The following is a 21,771-nucleotide window of genomic DNA, read 5'->3' as shown; positions in this document are numbered from 1 at the left end:
AAGTAAATCTGAGATTAGACAAACCTTTCACAGCTATGAGGGTGTTGCAGTTCTCGCTGCCAGCGTTATTTGACACCTCACAGGTGTAACTTCCACTGTCTGTGACCACGAGGTTCAGTATCTCCAAAGTGGCAACTCCGGTCTTAAAAGAGATTTTATGTTTCTCTCCATCACTAAGCTCTCTCTCATTCCAGAACCAGTGGATGTGAAGTTCGGGCGATCCTTTCACAGTGCACTGTAAGCGTGCAGCTATACCCTGTTTCCAGGTTAACTTAGACTCCATTTTCTTGACAAAGTTCGGAGGCTCTGAAAAGAGTATTTAGTTGAAAAACACCAAGATTTTTAGACAAAGAGACGTAAAAAACCTAAATAACCATGACAGAAGAATCTGAACGAGATGCAAAAGAAAAGGCAAGAAGACAGCAGTGCATAGTGTTAGTATCAGCAACAACCCACCAGCTCATACAGAGCTTTATATGTTTTCATATAGAAGCTAACGGAAGCTAACGGAAAGATCACTTTGAAGATCTTACCTTGAACTGTCACCACAGCCTCACAGGACGAGCTCCCAGCCTCATTAGTGGCTGTGCACACATATTTCCCAGAGTCCTTCACTTTGGACTTGGGTATCTCAAGAACAGCCACCTTGTCCTCAAAGGACAGTTTAGACTCAATGCTCTGGTGAACCTTTTTGCCGTCCCTGGTCCAGGTGACGGTCACACCAGTGTCCTCGTCCACCTGACACTCCAGCCTCAGTGGGTCATTGACAGCGGCTGACACTGGCTCAAAGGTCTTAACAAAGCGAGGCTTGTTGATAACCTTGAGTTCTGTGGTGAAGGTCGCCGTGCCGACACTGTTGGAGGCCTTGCACAGGTACACTCCCTGATCGGTCAGCTCAAGACTCTTAATGTTAAGGGAATATTTGTTCTTTTCACATTTCGTGACATAGTTCCCCTCGGAGGAGATGGCTATGTTGTCCTTGTGCCAGACAACTTCCATGGGCGAGGATCCAGTGAGCGAGCACTGGAACACCGCTTGTTTGCCCACATATAAAATCATTGGGTCTGGTTTTGAAACAAATACCGGCGGGTACATTTCTATGGAGAGCAGGTAGACATAAAGAAATTGGAATAAATTTTGAAAAGTGGAAAAGAATCACATAAAAACAAGCCAAAGTGTGCGATGCCAACTTGTTGATCAACGTTTACACATGAGAACATTTTATCGTTAACATTATCAAATCAAACATGACACCAGATTCAGTTTTTCACACGCAAATGTGTATATAATTCTCTCTCTCTCTGAAACACACATGCGTAAAGTGATGTTTGAAAAAAGGTCCCTCTGGGGTCTTACCGGTGACAATGAGCGAGGCGGTGCAGCCGTCAGTGCCATGCTGGTTGGAAGCCTTGCAGCTGTATTCACCACTGTCGGCCTTCACTGGGTTCAGGAGCTCCAGAGAGGAGCTGCTGTGGCTGCTGATGATTCGATACTTCTCGCTCTGTCTGATCTCAACGGCAGACTTGTACCATTTGAAGGTCACACTCGGAGCATCCTCGACCTCACATTCCAGCTTGGCGAGTCCGCCAACGTTTATCTCCAGAGATGAGATTTTCAGCCTAAAGACCGGTGGCACTAAGGCACACACAGACAAATGAAACGGGGAATGTTAGTAAAGGAATCTATGAAGCAGGTGAAAAAAACTGACTGATCAGGAACATAAATGGTGAAATGTACACGATGGTGGGAGGGAAGTGGGACTGTGGAGGAGAAAATTAGCAAGAACATTAGCCCCACGGTTTCAAAAGCTGTCAGGAAGAAGATGTTGGGGGATTGTGGGGCTAGGGTTCAAGCTAAAGGGAGGAAAAACAAAGGATTTGTGGAAGATGAAGCAATGTCAAGTTGAAGCCCTGAAAGCATGCAGAGAGGAAGTGCAGATGTAAAGAGAATGAATCAAAGGGATGGTCACACAACAAGGGTTCAAAACAAAGGAACCTGAAGTCACTGACATGCCACAGTGACCATGACAGACCGTGAAGTCTGCCTGAAGACCACGATCACAACAACCATTGAAGCAAGATGCTTATTGTCTGAAGCTAAACCTGCATGGCTGTGATGGTTCTGGTCTTTAGGCAAGTACTGACCATAAAATGATGTGGAACAAACAAGACATGGTGAGTTAGTACCACCCACTGACCCACTGGTGGTGCTCATGCTGAGCTATGAAATGAAAATAGACCAAGTGACAAATGCAGCGTTGTATGTGGAGACAAAGGTCTTGAATGAACCAGTTGGTGTGATGATTAGTTGTTCTCAGAGAAAATGGATGAATGAGTAAATGAATGGAAAGTAAATGTTTCCTTTCGTCAAACCTCTTGACACCACAGTGAGTCTTGAAGACGTTGTCGTCCTGCCGGCTTCGTTCTCGGCCTCACATACATATTCTCCTTGATGCCTCTCCTTCACAACTTTGTTGATAACCAGTGTGTATGTATCGTGATCTTTGGAACACTTGAACTCTTTGCCAGATTTCACCAACTGTCCATTTAAAAACCAGTTCACCTTTGTAACATACTTAATGGTGGTGCTAAATGTCACTTCACTGTCTTCTTCAATCGATAGGTCTCCGAGGAAGGCGACTATTATGGGGCATTCTCTCTGTTCTGGCCTGGGCACTGTGATCTCTTCTTTAAAGATCTCCTCCCTGTGCTCCTTCTGGATGCTGACATCTACCACCTGTTCAGTGGGGGCGATGGTGGGAGGAAGAGCAGTGGTAAGAATTGCTGCACCTACATCTTTTTCTCTGCCTTTCAGCTCCACTGACCTCACTTCCTGTCTTGAAACCTGTACTGACTGCTCAAAAGCCATGTGAGCCTCAGTGGAAACTTTGATCTGGGATGAGATGATCTGTTCCATCTTTGCTGCCTTGGACTCCTGCACCACAACCTGCTGCTCAGCTGCAGCACATTCAACTGTCCTTTTAGACTCTGTCCTGAGTGCAGCACTCTGAGATTTAACAGCACTGAAATCCACTGTACTCTCTGCCACGCTCACCATCTCGACCATGGACGACAACATTTGCTTAGAGGTAGCCGAGGAGACCTGGGCTCTCTGAGGTTTGTCTAGCTGCATCGTGCCTGGCTGGTCTGAAGTAAGAACATGGGCTTCCTGGTACACGATGGAATGGAAAGCTGCCTGGAGTTCAGTTCTGAGGTCAGCTATCTGAGGGTATTCACCCTCAAAAGCCACAGTGATCTCCATGGGGGCCCCTGTTGTGGTGATAAGGTATGTGAACATGGCCCGTTTGGGCTGTCTTTGGACCTTGACTTCCTGTACTTCTACAGCCTGTAACCTGTCTACGACATCAGCCAGTAACACAGGCTGGTCCCTGGCCACAGCAGACTGCAGGGCATCTCTGAGCTGACGCTGTGTTTTCAGACTGGATGGTTTTGGGATCTGAATTACAAAGGTCATCTCTTTGGGAAAGGCTGGGCTGTCTTTTGATTCTGACGCCATGAGGGACAGTTTTGGCTGAGTGGTGACAGTAACTTTACTGGACTGAGACTTGGTGATCTCCTGAGAGATCTCACCCATCAGTACTTGCTTCTCATCCATCACTATTGACTGCCTGACTGACTGACCCTCCTGGATCTGAACAGCAAAGTCCTGTTCTGCTGCCTCTAGAAAGACACTGCTCTCAGTGGAGATCTCCTTCTCCTCAATCTGGATAGGCTCAGTGGGAAGTTTGGGCTCTAGAGCCATATGGCAGGTGAGTTTATCCACCGCTGTAAGACGCTCTGTGTGACCCTCCTCTAAGGCATGACAGTCTGCCACACTGGTTACATGCATCACGTTCCAGCGATCCTCCTTCTGCACTAAAGCCCGCTGCGGCTTGACGTCAGCGGTGACCGGCATCTCTTTTGGCAGCTGAAGGGGCTGGTAGGAAAGCTGCAGGATGTTCTGAGGTCTGGGCTCAGTTCGAAGCTGAGACTGAACTCCAGTCACAGACAAATCCAGCTCTGTGTGGTAATTTGCCGTGAGCGCCTTTCTCTCTTCTGAAATGGCTGCATGGCTTCTTATCTTTTCTTGTTTCTGTGCTGCCACCTGCTGGTTGGGCTTGTCTGTTATGAGAATGCCCTCTTTGGGCAGCGCCTCCAGGGGTTGAGCTGAATGGAGATGCAGCAAAGTAGGACCCTCTTTCTGCGGCTGAATGGTCGTAGTGCTGGCCTTGGCCTCAAACTCTGATGCATCCTCACAAACTAATGTCCTCTGCTCATCCTGACTAACAGTGTGCAGCAAAGTAGGACTCTTCCTGGTTCCTGCCTGCTCTGGTGCTGGTTTCTCACAGGTGAAGCTCTCCTCAGATGGAAGGAGGTCCTGGTCTGTGATAACCTGCAGATGCAACAACTGCTCCCCTTCTATCTGAGAGTGAATGGACGTGGCACTGGACAGACTCGGCAGCTGCTGAGTAGACTCCGCCTGAAGCATTTGCTTCTCTTCAGCCGTTAGAGCTGCTTTCACGATCTCATCCTTACAAAGATAGGCTGACTCCACAGCCGGTCTCTGGATGGAGAACTCAGTCTCCTTGGAAAGAGTCTGTTTAGACTTGCTGACTGAAGCCAAGACAGGTCTGTGCTGTTCTTTGCTAATGGAAGATTTCAAAGCAGAATCTGCTGTTGCTAGTTCAGATGTGTGGCCTTCTGCAAGAACTTGTTTTTCTGCAGACTGGGCCGAGTATAAAATCTTAACACCTTCCTTCACCTTGTAACCCTTCTCTTGCTGTGGTTTGGGGATGTCCTGTGACTGCTCTTTCAGGATAGATAGTTGGGACTGGACTTGATGCCCACTAACTAGGTGTTTTGGTTCTGACGTGGGTCTTATCGAAGCAGACTTCCTGTCAGCCAGAGGCTCTGTGCTAACCGTAGAGAGTGGGTTGAGCTCTTCAGCAACAGCTGTCATAACCTTTGACATTTTTTCTCTAGCCGCCTGAAGCTCAATGACCTCGGGGCTTTGAATGCGGTCACAGTGCTGCTCTGTGAGGTCCTGACTCTCTTCGACAGACGTGGTAAAAGTTGCCATATGAAGCTGTTTTGCAGGAACAACTGAGACCAGAGGTGGGTGGGTGGGAACAACAGACACCCTCTCCTCCATCTCATGAGCCTGAAGCACTGCTGCCTGGTGGGTCAGCTGCTCACGATGAACAGTGGCAGCAGAGATATCCAGCTCTCTAAGGGAGCTCACTTGCTCACTGGGAATGATCTGCCGGTCTTCAGTGCCGATGGTGTAAACCATCTGATCAGATCTGGCTCTGTCCTGACCTGGGAGGCTGACCTGGTACAAGCGAGACTCAGTCGCCTGCTCTGTCACTGACACCTTATAACCTTTCTTCTGCACAACGGTCAGCTGCTCCTGTTTGTTGGAAACAGAGACTGATTCTCTGAAAACAACCAGCTCGGCACTACAAGTCGCTTCCCCAAACAGGTTGGAGGCTCTGCAGGAATACAACCCGCTGTCTTGCTGTTTGATGCTTTTAAGATTGATAAAACCAGATCCATCTGGGTTGGCTGTAATGACACAGTTTCTACTGGGCTGGATCTGGAAAGCACCTTTGAACCACTTCACATCAGGTGCTGGATCACCGCTGGCCTTGTAATTAAAGTAAACCTCTCCTCCTTCTGAGCATCTGACAGGTTGAATCTGAACTGTGAACGTGGGAGGTTGACCTGTGACCTTAAACATCTTCTCTACCCATTTCTCTGCTTGACTAACATCAGGCTTTTTCACTTCGAGGTATGTGGTGCATGTTGTCTGACCAAACCTGTTGGTGGCAGTGCAGGAGTACTCGCCCTCATACTCAGATGTGACCTTAGTTATGATTAATGTGAACTCCTCCCTCTCCTCTATCACTTTGTAAACAGAAGAACTCTGAATGACTTTCCCATTATGAGACCACTGCACTGTTGGCTTGGGGAAGCCAGACACTCTGAGGCTGAACCTGGCAGTTTCCCCAGAGGTCACAGCGGTTGGAGAGAGCTGGCTTAGGAAAACTGGCTTTTCTTTTTTCTTCTCTAAAGAGGAAGAGTAACGTTTGGATTCTGGTTTGAGTTCAAGTGTTTTGGTTTTCTGGGGTAACTGGACACCAGTGCGGAAGGTTTCCTCTTGGTCCTCCACGGTGGTGATGGTGGTGCTACGACGTTCTGTCAGGAAATATTGAGCAAGACTGAAAACAATATCCACAACAACAATACTGTGATATCAATGAATTCAGAAATATCCGGGTTGTCCTTCCCTGCTAAGATTCTTAGTCGACTAAAGTCAAAGGATTTTAAGTTAAATAAAATAAACACATTTGTGAATGTTAATTTAGATTTTTACAATAAACACGTTTCCAAACAAAATTACACATAAAATGATAAACATGAAAACTCTGAGTTTACTAACAAAACAAATAAATGTATCGACTAAGTGATTAAAAAAGGACAACCCTGCTTTAAGCTAAGTGTGACAAATTAAAAATACTTGACAAGTAATGTAAGAATCACATTTTTTTGTTTGATTGAAACTCAATGATGATTTACTTATACTATTATTATTAATATTATTATTAATGATAATAGTATAAGTAAGGGTTAAGGGTTAAAGGCTAAATAGACCAAATAACCATTTTAATCTCAAGCAGAAATAAATAAATAGCTGGTACGTTCTTATATGCTGATGAACATTTGTTACACATAAATAAACATCCAGTCCATTAAACTTTGAAGGTTAAACAATAACCATGAAGCTGTTGGACTCAAACACCTGTCCTCCCCACTGGTTTAGATACAAATCACATGATCTCAACATGCATTCGCTTTTTGACACCTGCATTTTGTCCGTAAATTTGAGAATTTGAACCTCAGCTAATTATTAGAAATATAAAAAAAACAAGTTCATACTCCAACATTACATCATCAAATATTTTATTATACAAACACTTGAGACAAACCAACATTATGTCTGTACAAATAATCCACAAATTTCTATTAATGCAAGATCTTATTTAACTTTTCCTCTGACACATTCTACTCATCCACCCCTAAAATTACATTTATTTACAAAACATCAAAACTTACATCTAAATTTGATAAGTTTCACAGTATTATCAATTTGAAGAATTACGTATCAATCAGCTTACTCTAATGTGAAATAACTTCCTTTAAGAATTAAAAAATAATTTTCCCAAAGAGAAAACTCAAAAACAAAAGCCCAAAACAAAGTGATTAAATCCCAACTGAATCATTTTTGCAATATGAACATATTCATGAGCTTCCAGATTTACTTTTGATAGTGTGACTGCTTAAAATGATGATTTCAGAACTATTGTATTGTTTTATCAACTTTTTTACTTAGTAACTTTACTGAGCTGACACCAAATATTTATCATGTTTTGAATTATCATAATAATATTTTATTTGACATTTTTTCAGTTTCTCCAGGAGGAAAATAATAACTTACATGAACTTAAATGTTTCACTGAACTGGACCATTTTGAATTGTCATATTCTATTTTCTCTGCGGATTGATCAAATAATCTTTTTCTCATTACTTTGTGTAAAGATATTTGATTCACACACGTTTTATTTTCCGATTTACAGACGTTAAATTCACTGATGTGATCAACATCTGTAGCTAATGTTAAAAACAGGTCTAACATTTTCCTTGTAAAGACATTATTCCATCATGTTTAGTTACAGAGTTAAAGCAGCTTGATTTTAAAATGTTACCAGAAAACAAAACAAATGTTAAAACAAAACTGATGTTTTACAAGACTTCCAATAAATTAATAAAAATGTAAATAGAATTTAGTTTTCTTCATCACAGACACTGTGACGAACACGTGCACATGACGACAGGCTGGATTCCCAAAGGGAACTTCAGCTTTCATCCTCTCATCAAGTCAATTCTTCTTTCACAAATAAAATTAGTTAGAGACTAGAACAAAGATAATCACTGAATAATTTAACCCAAAGGATTAAAAGTTATGTATCAATGGTAAAAATACAGCAAACCTGTCGCAAACAGAAAATAAGGGAAACTATTTTCTGCTTAATTTAGTCTTTTGTGTCACTTTTCAAGTTTCATGTAAAGTCATTTGTTGTGGATTCTTGGTCACATTTTATTTTCTTAATCTTGGTACAATGTGAAAAAAACAACCTGTAATAAAGTTACACAACAAATCAACTTGAAGTTTTTCTTTGAACAACCAGCCTCTAACCTCCAACCTCTAAAACACCTTGAGCAGCGCTGTGGTTTCAGCGCAGCCGGCTGAGTTCTGGAAGATGCACTTATACTCGCCTGCATCGCTCTGGGTCACGTTGGTGAGGAGCAGGTTGAAATGTCCTGCGGTTTTTTCCTGGACTATGCACCTGCTGTCTGTGACTCTGTCTCCGTCTTTGTACCACTCGGCTGTGGGGCTTGGTTTACCACTAACCAGACACTGGAGGATAACGGGGGTCCCTAACGCTGCTGTGACGCCGGTCAGTGGGATGATACATGCAGGGGCCGTCTCAGTCACCTGGAACTGGAAGCTGCACATATCTGACGACTTCCCTTTAAACTCAATCTTATCATCTTTTGCTGGCTCAGCAAATACATCGAAATTGATACTGACATATTTCTCTCCCTGTTCGCTCGTCTCGTTGTCAGTGTTGGCCACGAGCCTGACCGACCGCTGCGACTCATCGGCCTCTTGCTCAAACTCAAACTCAAGCTCAATTTCTGACACCTGTTCACCATCAAACGACGTGTTGCCAACCATCAGATCGAACTTCTGCGGCTGGACTATTGCACTTCCGAGCGACACGGCGGTCAGCTCCCTGCCCCTGGTTTTTCCAGAGAAAACCTTGGCATTGATCACAACTAGTGAGGCACGGCACAGAGTCTCCCCAACTACGTTAATTGCTCTGCAAGTGTACACGCCACTATCCTGTGACGACACTTTACAGATCTTCAGGAAGTGGTTGTCTCCATCGGATGAGTGAAAGTATGTTTTGTTATTGTGAGGGATCTTTTGGTCACCTTTGAACCAGGACACAATGGGAGAGGGAATTCCCATCAGTGAACACTCAAACACGACTGTGGTTCCTTCTGGTGTTTCCATGTCACAGATGGGATTGATGAACCTCGGAGGCATCTCTGTGACCTCAAAGGCAATTTTCAGATCATCGTGCTCCTGCGTGACAAAGTCTACAGCTCCCTCCTCGTAAATACTCGGTAACACATCGAGCGATATAATCATGCTCTTGTTGTCCGCTGTATACTCAGGAATGGTGATGATCTTAATCTGTCTCTCAAAATCTTTCACCTGATTTTCATCCAATTCAACCTCGAGCAGAATCTCCTGAGGAGACGGAGAACGAGAGGAGTCATTTTCCTCCACGTCAAACTCCATCACATGTTGATGAGTGACAGCAGGTGGCGCCGGCATAAACCTCACTTCCTGTGATACGACGACTACTAAAGCAACACTTCTGGCTTCCCCGACATAGTTTACAGCCTCGCAGATATACTCCCCCTGGTCTGCTTTAGTGACTTTATGAATTGTTAGCGAGATACTATCACCATCTCTCTCCATTTTAACTCTTTCACCTGCCTCCAGTTGGGATTTGTTGCAGAACCACTTTACCTCAGGGGAAGGGAGGCCGAACACCTCAGCACAAAACATTAGCGACTCATTTTCAAACACTTTTTTCTTCATGAGAGGTTTAAGGAAGGCAGGAGGGATTCCCTGGACTTTTTCCTGGAGCGTCACTAGACCTAAAGACCCTCTCCCTCTGGTGAGGAACTGATTCTCATTCACATTTATTCCAATAGTTGTTGTTTCAATGCCATCTTCAGTGGGAGATGTCAGGAACTGAAGTGGTGAGAAGAACCTCTCACTGGAGCCTCCAGTTGAGGGTCTTTTCTGTTCGGCGGGGGAGAAGGGAAACTCCTGGGGGGTCATAAACCCACCTAGTGTGTCAGAACTGGCCGTATGGAAGGACATGGGAGACTGGGGAGTGTGGAAGGACTCTAAAAGTGGCTGCGAGACCTCAGTGGATGAGCCTGGAGTGTAGAACCTCTCAGCGACCTCGACCATCTCTTCGCTCGCATTGCTGCCAACCTCTATAGACATCTCAGACTCAGGGGAAAGTGGCCTTCCCCAGTCTGTTGGAGGATTGTAGTAGTTATACACGGCACCAAACGTTACCTCCTCTTCCTCCATGGAGCCAACAGCTACAGCTGCTCCCCCAGCATCAGCTGCAAGGGTCTTGTCTGAACTACCTATTTCCTGTCCAGCATCAACCACAGGCAGAATGAATGCTTCAACTCTGCGGTCTTCTCTGGACTCGAAAAGAAGAGGTTCAGGTTCTGCCTTCACATGAGGTTCAACTACGTCTCCAGCCACCATTTCTTCTACCACTTCTGTTGCACCGGCCTGAGAGTCCGTCATACTGAGGAACACACCACTGTCAATCGAGGGTTCTGGGATGGAAATGAACTTCTCACTGACAAGTTCAACGTCCTCACTCGCATGCTTCACCACAGGCATTAGAACATATCCCTCATTGATTCTTTTAACTTCTTGTTGTTCCTCTTCGGTCAATTCCACCACAACACCATCCCCACTCACAGCTTCAGCTTCACTGTGACTAGAGGGAGACCGTGTTGCTACACTTTGTCTCTCCACTTTAAGAGATTCGGAAATTCTTTTGGGTTTAACGGCAGGAACTTTTTCAGACTGGAAAGGAATGAAGCTGCTAGTTCTGTCAAACGTACGAATGGTTTCCTCTGTTACCGTCTCCCACTGTACGGGAACACAAACAGGTTTCTGTGGTGTTGGCCTGACCAGTTCTGGAGACTGCTGCACCTCCTCTACAAACTGTTTAACAGCACAATGCCTTGCTGCAATCAATTCTTCCTCTTCGGTTTCACCTGATATCACACACATCTCCCTGTCTTCCTCCAGGGAGGAGGTGGGCTGGAGGATCTTGGAAGAGGCAGCTTTGGATGCTACTGGATGAGTGAAATCTGGTTCTTGTCGATCAGGCACAGCTTTGAGAGGACAACGATCTTCTGCTATATCAGCAGCAAACCTATTACTACCTTCTGCAGGTATGGAGTCAGTTTTAGGTGCAAAGAATGTTTCCTGCTGGTCAAGGGAGATTGCGACTGCAGGTATAAACTCCTCAGGGAAAAGCGTTTCTCTTCTCTGCTCCTCGGGAGTCATTAATGCAACTGGAGAGTCTGACTCAAAAGCTTGTTTAATCTGAGAAATGTTTATCACAGCGGCAGAAGCCTGCAGACCACAGCCAGATATCGTCTGAGGCTCTCGAGAGACACCAGGTCTGGATCCTGGGGCTTTGGCTGTTATCTCTAATGGAGCTTCAGCATTATTAAAGGCAGCTTTATGGAATACAGCAGGTTTCTTAACATCCTCTGTAAAACCATCATCCTTGAGAGCTTCCCCACCCTTTGACATTTGCTCTGCCACTTGGAATGAAACATGGGCAATGCTTGTAACCTCTCCCAGTTTATTTCTGGCAAAACACTTGTACACTCCAGCATCAGTGTACGTAAAACTGTTAATATACAGCCGGTAGACCTTATCATCTACCTCACTTCTGTATTTTCCGCTTGTGATTTTGAGGCAAACATCATCACAAAACCATTCCATTTCAGAGGCAGGCTCACCTACTATCACACACTCTAACACAGCAGTGTGGCCTTCAGAGCAGGTGATATTCTCTAATTCACTGATGACACAAGGAGCTTCACCAGCTACATCAAAAGAGAAGGTGAACTTATGTTTGACATTCTGAGAGGCTCCATCATCACTGGGCACATCTGACATTTTCTCTGTGACAGTCTGAGATTCGCCCTCACTCCTTTCTTCAGTCATCTCAGGGACAGGAGTGGCAGCTGTAATTCTGATTTCTACAGGTGAGGAGCTGAAAGATTCATCCGAGCAGCGGCGCCTGTGGACCACTGCCTGAGGAACCTGTAGAGTTTCCTTTCCTGAATCAATGTAGGACTGAAGTTCCTCCTCCATCACGCTCTCCTTCTGCTTCTCACTCTTCTCAAGCTCTTCTGTAACAAACACCTCCTGTGTGAAACCCAACGTCCTCGTCACCTTCTTGTCTGAGACCTCCAGGGCGGCGCTACAGATGGATTTGCCATGTTTATTAGATATGACACAGTCATACATGCCCTCGTGGTCAGTTGTTGGATAGTAGACTGTTAGATTTGATTTGCTGGATTTACTTATGATGTCATAGTCAGGGTTGTGGGCTAATGGGTGGCCATCTTTGAGCCAGGTGACAGTGGGCAGAGGGTCACCTTGGAACTGGCAAGTAAACTCTGACATCTCACCAATCTTTACTTTAAGTGAAGATATTTCTTTCAAGAACACTGGTTTGGAGCATCCGGCACTTGGATCCTCTTGCGTTTCCCCTTTAGACCCTTGACATTTGGGAACAGCCTCTTTTAAATTTGACTCCTCTTGGACTCTCTGCTCATCCTTTTTTATAGCATCATATTTAAGACTCTCTGCACTCATTTCATTGCCCAGTTTTGATCTTGTCGAATCTCCACTTTCTTCTCTCCTCACACCTACAATACCCTCCTGTTGTCTCTCTCTTGTAGTTCCTGATCCCTCTCTCACCCCTCTAGCTTCACTCATCTCCGACTGGAAGCGTTGACTACTGGATTTATCAGCAGTCATTACATTCTCCTCCCTGCTCCACCTCCTCTCTGCCTCTCTTTCCAAATCCTCTTGTGGAGCAAGGCATGGGGAACGTCTCCTGGAAGGTTTACGAGGGGTTTCCCCCTGAGCAGAGCCAAATGTATATCCCTCAAAAGGCACACTTGAAAGTTGGGTTGGAGACTGCCTCTGAACTGGTGAAGTTTCGTGAACCATCGTGTCTTTTAAATCATCAGAACTTTCGATAGGCACATCTGCGTGGTGAGGTAAACCAGGACGGGTCAGAGAATACCTTGTTATAGAAGAAAACTCATGAGGAGGAGCGGGTTCTAATCCAATTGCATGATGGGGGGGTGAAGGTCTTTTTGTTGGTAAGACTTCACCAGCAAGTGCTGCATGTGGAGGCGGAAGGTCTGTGAGGTGGGTTTCAGATGGTGGAACAACTGACTCGCATGGCAAAATGGAGCCAGACAATTTGCATTGACTATCCAATGTCCACTCAGACTCCAGTTCAGCTACTTCCTCTTGTTCGACGGCATCCTGTTGCCATTTCAGAATCCGCTGAGCCAGTGCTTCCTCCTCGCTTACAAAGTACTCACTGTCCCTTTTCAACCTGGTCTCACGCCCCTCTGTGGGCAGATCACCAGCGGGTGGCCACTGAAGACTTTCACCCTGCTGATCTTGGAAAGCAGAAGCAACAGACTCACCCAAGAGGAATTTATCTTTAGCTGTTCTCCCTGGGGAAGTGTTGCTGTTGTGGGCCCCTTCAAGTTGTTGAACAGATTCTAAAGCAGAAGACTCTGCAACATTTCTTTCAACCTCAGACGTTGTTTTTTTCTGCAACGGTGAGTAACCCTCCGACCAGTCAGACTCCAGCTTCACAGCTTGGTCTTGTTCCATCACAACATTCTGCTGCCATTTCATTATCCGCTGATTCAAGGCTTCCTCTTCACTGACAAACTTCTCACTCTCATTCTTCAGTTCAGAGATGTTCTCCCTTGACAGCTGAAGCTCACACTCTTCTCTTGTCTTCTCAAAAAACATCTTTTGAGCTCTGGCTTTTGTTCTGGGCAGAGATTCAGTCTCCACTTCTGCTGCTTTAGCTTTAACTCTGGGTGATTTTTGTGCCTCAGTTTCCAGCTCTGTCGGTCTGGTTTTCATTCTAGCTTTAGGCTCAGGGCCAGATGTTTCACCCAGTTCCACACTACCTTTTACTTTAGAGGGCTGTGACAAGGTAACATTGCCTACAGTTACTCTTTCCTCGATTGCCTCCTGCTGAGTATAAATGTGCCCCTCAGGCTCCATGTACTGTGGTTCTGCTGGCATGGGCAGATCAGTTTCAGGGTGGAATTGCTCGTCTTCTGACATCTGCATGCCGTGCTGCCATTTCCTGACCCGAATGGCCAGAAGTTTCTCTTCACACTCCATCCGATCTGCTTCGAGGCTCTTCTCATACTGAGCCCTCAAGGACTCACCTGCATATTCCTGTTCATAAAGCTCATCTGTTGCTGAACTGTGAGGTGTTACAGCTTCACTGGGTAACCTTGCTTTGACAGACCTGACTTCTCTTGGTCTGGGAAACTCTCTCAGTTTGTCCTCCGTCCTGGCTTTTATTCCAGGGTACAACTCAGCTTCCACTTCTGATGCTCTGGCTTTAATTCTTGGGGATCTTTGTGTGATCGTGGCTGGTGTCGCACCTTCCAAGCCTTCTAACCTTGCTTCCATTTTGAATGACTTTTCAAGCTGGGAGGCAGATGTTTCCATTTGTTCTCCTCTGGTTTTTACTTCAGGTGATTTGAGGGTTGATGTAGTTGCAATCGAGGGCACCGTTACTGTGTCTACAGATTCTCTTTTCTCTTTTGCCTCCTGCTGAGTGAAAATGTGGCCCTCAGGCTCCATGTACTGTGTTTCTGTCAGCACGGGCAGATCCGTTTCACTGTGAAATGTCTCCTCCTCCTCCTCCTCCTCCTCCGATGGCCTACTCCCTTGCTGCCATTTCCTGATCCGCAGGGTCAAGAGTTTCGATTCACACTCCATCCGATCGGCTTCCAGGCTCTTCTCATACTGAGCCCTCAAAGACTCACCTTCATATGGCTCAATGGTTTCTGTTGTCGCTTTGTCTTCTGATGTTACTGCTTCTCTAAGGAACTTCTCTCTGGCAGATGTGACTAACTTTGGCCGGGTTGAATCTGTGGGGGATTTCTCCCCTTTACCGGGCACAACTCGGACAGACTCCCTGGTTTCAGTGCAGGTTGTAGTCTCTGGATATCCTGTTGTTTCAGAGTCTTGGGCTTCAAGGTGACGTAGTTCATCCTCTTTTGTTGTAGCAAAAACACTGTGATGCTCACTTAATATCTTCTTCAATCTAACATCTGCCTGAGATTCACTCAAACTCTCGACTTTTTTATCTTCCAATGTCCGTGAATATATTTCACCCGATTTCTCTTCTGCACTCTGCACCAGTGTTTCAACCAGCTCACCTCTCATGATCTGAATAGCCCTGGTTCTGGACTGAGGCTCAAATGAATGCCTCGCACGAGGCTGCAAGGGATCCCTGCTGGAAATCTTACCTGGAAACTCCCTATGGCTCTCGCCAACATCCAATGGTCGATTAAAATGTTGATCAGGCAGAGACGCAGGTTTGACCCTGAGCCTCTCAACATAATCTGTATAACTTGGCTCGCTGGTAACCGATTCTAACTCAAACTCAGAGGAGGACATGGTGGAGATTGAAAGCCTCTTCTTCTGTTTTACAGCTTTCTGGAGCGTGGTAAGTTTTGTTCTCACCTCATTGTGAAGGCTCTCAGTGTCACTGAACCTGTCGCTGTACCGGTCGCTGCACCGGTCACTGAATTTGTCACTGAACCTGGCACCAGTGCGCCGGTCACAGTACACATCACTGAATCTGTCATTGAAGCGCTCGGACCTGTCAAACATGGGCGGAGGAGATGCAGCACGCTCAGAGGCAGTTTCCAAACATTTAGACCCTTTCTCTGACTCTTTTTCTTTTGAATGAGAATCAGAGTGAAAGAACACCGTGCGCACCAGAGAATTCTTAGACCGAGATCTTCCCTGATGAACTTTAGACATTTTGTCGAACGGAGACCCTACACACCGGAGGTCGACCCTAAACTTCCTCTCCTTCCTCTGCTCTGCCATAGTGTCGACACTTTCATGTGCTTTGGCCGAGCGTTTAACAAAACTCAGGTAGTTTGCAGACTGCTCCTCCCTTAGTGACACCAGCAGTGATGCTGTGGACTCTGCAGAACCCTCGGAGTTTATCGCCATGACCTTATAACTGCCCGAGTCCTTCTCTCTCACACCATCAATAACCAGGCTGGTAGTGTGCATGTGCATTCTGCTGTCAGTGCAGATCCTACGTCTACGCTCTTTGGGAACAGATCTATTGTTGTGAAACCACAGAATAGTTGGTGGAGGGCAAGCAATTAATTTACACTTTAACTCAACTGGTTCCCCCTCCAGAACGGACTGGAACTTGAGTTTCTTTGTGAAAGACGGTTTGATGTTGTCCGTCCACGAGCTAATAGAGGAGGTTCTGCTGGAGCAGCGATTGGCTGATACCAGGCCGTGATCCAGGAAGTCCTCTGTGTCGGAGAAGGCTCCTCTCAGCTGTCGAGTGCTGGTGACGTCAACGCTGCTGAGACGTGTGTCTCCTTTACTGTCGTGATAAAACAGTTCTGCAAAAAGAAAAACAACTGTCAGAACAACTCAGCCTCAAGGAGTTCAAAAAGAGAGGAATTTGAATGAATCATTAATGGAAATATTAAATGCATGCTGGGAGTCACAATGCCATAAGAAATAATTCCACTCACCATATTTGTTCGAATAAACGCAAGACTTGATTCTTTTTACTAGAAATCTGCAGGAAGTTTTGATCCTTCGTCTGTGGAAATTTCTTCAAAACATAAATTCTTTTATTATGATTAAAAAATGCATATTTCCAGTATGTGCAGCTAGCAGTCGCTTGCTTAACCTTTTCATGATTGCTTCGGCTTTTTTTTATAGAACATTCCTTACCTGACTTGCAGACAGGAGAATAAACGCCCTTTCTAATCCTTAAACTTAAGAGGAAATGAATGGTGCACAAGACTAATATTCCAAAACTTAAACAAATTAAGCTAGAACTGAGTGAGAAGGCGTTTATTCGAACTAATATTGGTTGTTATTTAGAATGCAAACCACAGGAATCACATCCCACTATCTGCAAGCCAGGCTAAGAAATATTTTGCAGGAGGAAGGTATCAGTTCCAGATGCAGTAAACCTCCATATCTTTTAAAGGGCATTTCAAATCTGGGAGCTTTAAAAGATATATATCCTGCACCTTTTCAGGGGAAAAGACCAGAGATCCGTCATGCCAAAATGAAACGAACTCTTGGATGCAAAAACGCAGGTGTCAAAACCCAGAACAAGCAAGTTCTGTGCTCGTCTGTAGGAAACCATGAGAAGTAGAGGAGGTAGAAAAACACAAACACCAGGAGTTTTCTGTCAGGACACATGAAGACCACATGCAGCTGTGGAAATGAAAGATCATGTGAAGGGACAGTTTAACATAATGTCGTATTGATAAGCTCTAGAAGTAGTCTGTGGGTGCAGGCCAACTGAAACCCAAGTAGTCCGTAACACATGCATCAATACATCAGATGTGTCTCCACAGAGTCTCCAGTTCAACTCGTGTTCACTGAGTCAGAGGTTGGATCACAGCGTGAAGCAGAAATCTGGTCAATCTGTTCCTCTCCCGCTCGGCGACAGTGACCTGCTGTCATGTGTGATCGTCATTAACTTTGTTCTTACCTTTGACTTCTTGCTCAATCTTGGCTTCGATCTCCTCTCTCACGTGAGTCACTGTGGACGAGAGAGAAAAGACACTTAGCTCACTGATCTCTGCTCAATTCTCTTTACCTTCTAACTATCGCTGCTCATAAAGTTTCAAACCCAAAGCTCAAACTTTATTCTTCAACATAGAAATAAGACAAAGTCAAGTGAAGTAAAGTCCCACAATAATGTGTGGATTGTGTCGTTAGTATGGAACATGATGAGGAAAGAACACGACACCTTAAACCAAAATGTGAGTCAACTCCATAATAATAATAATAATAAAAAAAACACAGAATCCATCTTTGTTTGCACTTAAAGAAGAAGACCATGAGTGGCAGTTGAAAGCTGGAAGAAAGACCCGGTAAGTGGTCTTATCAAGAGTAGATTATTCTCATCTTAACTTATTCTGCTGCTAATGTTAACGTGTTTTAATCATCTCTAACGGGTGAATATTGTTGACATTCATACTTTAGACCAACAAGAGCGTTGCAGATTTCACCCAAAAAAACAAACGGATCAGAGGAGGGTTTCCTGGAGGGAGGAGGTTATTACACAGCAGGAGAAGAGATGAGGGTGAGGAGGAGTTTGTTCCTGTGCAGTGATGATGAGGAGGAGGAGGAGGGGGGGTGTCTCAGTGGAACAGTGCAGTTAGTCTGAGGGATGTCCCGACCTGTTGTATTAACAGGGTCACTTTGAGAAAAGTTAGAATTATTCAAACTCCTAAAAGTATGTTTTAAATTCAGTGAGTCTTTCCTGGTTGAACAGAGTTCATAAAGGTATTTAACAAACTCTAAAATGAAACGGGATGTTGTCGTGGACTAGTTTGGGACGTCCCCTCAGGACAGGAGTTAATCTCACAGGAGGAGAAACGGGTGATGTCAGAGGGAATCTGGCTACAGCCGAGGAACCACAGGTTACCTTCTTCCTCTGCAGTAATGGTGAGGGTGGCCGAGCACGCCGCCTCTCCAGAGATATTGGCCGCCCTGCAGGTGTACTGCCCGGCGTGCTCAGAGAAGGCGTCGACGATGATGAGCGTGGCGCTGTTGGTCACCTCGTCAAAGTGAAACACCACATTCTTAGTGGGCCAAACTGGCTGCCGGTTGTGGAACCAGCTTATCTCTGGCTTCGGCGTGCCGGACACACATGCATGGAAGCGGGCCACCTCGCCGTGCGGCACCGTGCAACTTGTGATTGGCTGGATGAAAACTGGCTTTTGACCAATGGGGGGTTTCTTTAGACTGGTGAGCCGAGTGGACACATGTGTCTCAGCTAGACTGTCCACCTTTTGTTTTTGTCCTGAAAGAAAGAAGTTTGTCCTCTGGTTTGCTTTATGTTCCCAGTCAGCGTCGGCCATTTTGACCACAAAGATACACAACAAAACCACAAAGAGACAAAGAGTGGAACTTCAGGGGCTGAGTCTGATAATCAACATCATTTGAGATTATTATTATTTATTAGGATTTAAACATGAAACTCATTCAGACTAAATGTGATGAGATTCACTGCTGTGCAGTTTGTGTGTGTGTGTGTGTATATATATATATATATATATATATATATATATATATATATATATATATATATATACATACACACACACACAGTGTTGAGTGCAGTTTGTGTATATACACAGTGTTGAGTGCAGTTTGTGTATTTACACAGTGTTGAGTGCAGTTTGTGTATTTACACAGTGTTGAGTGCAGTTTGTGTATTTACACAGTGTTGAGTGCAGTTTGTGTATTTACACAGTGTTGAGTGCAGTTTGTGTATATACACAGTGTTGAGTGCAGTTCAGTCGATGTCGTACATTGAGACACTCGGACCTGCTGCTCATCTGGATGAGGATTCAGAAAGACGCTGTGATGTCACACATCTACTGAGAACATTAGTGTCGACCTCGGCTGCCGTTTGCTGCTCCACTTATTCAAAACTTTATGGCGGTAACAAACTTACCGTCCAGAGTGAGGGTGGCGGCGCAGGAGACGGTGCCGGCGCTGTTCGTGGCCACGCAGCTGTACTCGCCCTCGTCCTCTGGGTACACCCTGGAGATCTCCAGCTGACAGCTGTCGTCAAACTGAGACATCCTGAAGAAGTCAGACTGCTTGATCTCCTTCCCTCTGTGGGACCAGCTGATCTTCACATCTGGACGGAGGACAAAGGTTGTGGTGAGCGCTGTGTCGGGGGAGATAAGGGAGGTGACCGGGGTGTCGAGTTTTCTTACCATCTCCACGGACTCTGCACTGGAAGCGAGCCGGTTCTCCCTCACGGGCAGAAGCGTTGGCGATGGGTGAGATGACGACAGGTGGAGCAACAGGAGCAGCTGAGTCCGGAGAAACCACTTCTGAAACTAAGATGCACACAAACCAGCATCTTCACATGTCCTGTCTGAAACATTTCTCTCCTCTTTGTCCAACATGTGTAACGTCCTACCTTCCACGTTGAGCGCTGCGGTGCTCGTGGCGGTGCCATAGTCGTTCTTTGCCTCGCAGTTGTAGACGGCGGTGTCCTCGGGGAAGACCTCGATCAGCAGCAGCGTGTGCTCGTCGCCGTCATGAAGGAACTTACACTTGAAGCCCGGAGACAGGGCCTGGGAGTTTTTGTACCAGAAGACCTGAGGCTGAGGAACGCCGCTCACCTTCACGGAGAAGCGAGCAGGTTTACCGGCCTCTAACGACTGAGGCTCCATGTGGCGAAGGATCTGCGGAGGCTCTGGGACTGAACGAAGCACGAAACAAAGAGTTGGTCATATGCTTTAAATATGATCCCTTCACTCCATGGTATTCACCTTCGTGCCTCACTTACTGTTGACCCGGAGGTGCATGGTGCTCCTGTTCTTGCCGGCGATGAAGATGTACTCCCCGGCGTCACTCCTGTAGGTCTCGGAGATGGTGAGGCGGTGCAGCTTTCTGATGGCCACGTAGCTGAACCGGTCCTCCACAGAGACTTGGATCTCCACCCCGTTCCTCAGCCAGCGACCCTCCACATCGTCCTCGTTCACCTCGAACTCGAAGGTCGCTCGTTGTTTCTCCAGAACCTTGGAAAGAGGAAGGAATGTTCCAGTTTTACATATCTCAAATCACATGACTCATCCAAAATTTACCCATGAAGCTTTGCTGATATTTAAAGTAGCTGTCTCACTGTAATTTCCCGCTCAGCCGGTTCAGAGATCCGGATGTCGCGACCCTCGACTGTGAGCTGAGCTTTGGAGACACTCGATCCAGCCACCACTGAATACACTCCGGCATCGGACATACGAACCGTCTGGATCATCAGACGGTGAACGTACTTCTCTGCTGTCATAATGTACCTGAGAACACGACATCGCAGCTCATATTTACCACTAATAAAGAGCGTTGGTGAATGTTAGCGCACAGCGAGCAGCAGACGTTAGCAGCAGTACAAGTACGACAGTGTTGGTGAAAACGAACCGTTCCTCGGACACGTCCAGTTCCTGACCGTCCTTCATCCACATCACCTGGATGTTTGGCTCCGTGACCTCACATTCAAAAATCGCCTTTTTCTTCTCTGTGATCTTTATGTCCTTGATTTTCTTGGTGAATTCAATCACTCGAGCTGAAAACAGCGAAAACATTTACCTCAGAATGTTGACATAAAACACAGGCTGGATTTCAGACATCGTACTTAATCAGTTCGAGATCAACTTCTGTTTTGTGTTATTTTTGATATTTCCACATTCTTCAGATCATGAAACATTCTGACGTTACCTTCCACAAACAGATTTGCGGCGGAGGCAGCCGAGCCGGCCACAAACTGGTACTCTCCTCCGTCTCCGAAGTGAACGTTTTTGATGGAGAGCGAGTGCGTGAGCTGCCGGCTGCGGACCTGACATCTGTCCGACGACTTGACCTCCACGCCGTTCTTCAGCCATTTGTAGGTGATGCCCTCGTAGTTGACGGTGACCTCGAAGGTGATGGTGTCTCTCTCCTGAGCGTTCAGGTCTTTCAACATGGATGTGATCATGACGGCTGGAGAAGAACAAACACGTTGGTTCGGACACAAAATGTTCTTCTTATACTTCAGATAACATTTTATTTCATTTTTAAATTGTTTTTAAATTAGAAAAGAGTGAATTTCACATTATCCCTACATACAAAACATTACAATCTGTCACGTATTCAAACATTTATGTGCTTTATCAAATTACGTATATACACGTCTTTTTCATGAAAGGTTTCCACGTTATTGTCTA

General features: G+C 45.6%; 2 protein-coding genes across 7 annotated transcripts in view; both read right to left on the bottom strand.

The window, feature by feature from the left end:
• LOC118120114 (abl interactor 2-like) overlaps nt 1-21,771 on the bottom strand; it is an 882,953-nt gene that overhangs the window by 298,962 nt on the left and 562,220 nt on the right. The window lies entirely within an intron of this gene.
• ttn.2 (titin, tandem duplicate 2) overlaps nt 1-21,771 on the bottom strand; it is a 181,170-nt gene that overhangs the window by 139,167 nt on the left and 20,232 nt on the right. Inside the window, 13 exon segments of the mRNA XM_047342567.1 lie at nt 25-306; nt 534-1,097; nt 1,357-1,635; nt 2,373-6,197; nt 17,538-17,588; nt 18,480-18,857; nt 19,515-19,703; nt 19,783-19,908; nt 19,992-20,276; nt 20,364-20,595; nt 20,700-20,868; nt 20,990-21,134; nt 21,287-21,547. Coding sequence (XP_047198523.1) covers nt 25-306; nt 534-1,097; nt 1,357-1,635; nt 2,373-6,197; nt 17,538-17,588; nt 18,480-18,857; nt 19,515-19,703; nt 19,783-19,908; nt 19,992-20,276; nt 20,364-20,595; nt 20,700-20,868; nt 20,990-21,134; nt 21,287-21,547 — 6,786 coding nt within the window.

The sequence above is a fragment of the Hippoglossus stenolepis genome, chromosome 13 (assembly GCF_022539355.2).
Source record: "Hippoglossus stenolepis isolate QCI-W04-F060 chromosome 13, HSTE1.2, whole genome shotgun sequence".
In the NCBI taxonomy this organism is placed as follows: Eukaryota; Metazoa; Chordata; class Actinopteri; order Pleuronectiformes; family Pleuronectidae; genus Hippoglossus; species Hippoglossus stenolepis.
This window is presented reverse-complemented; position numbering and strand designations above follow the sequence as displayed.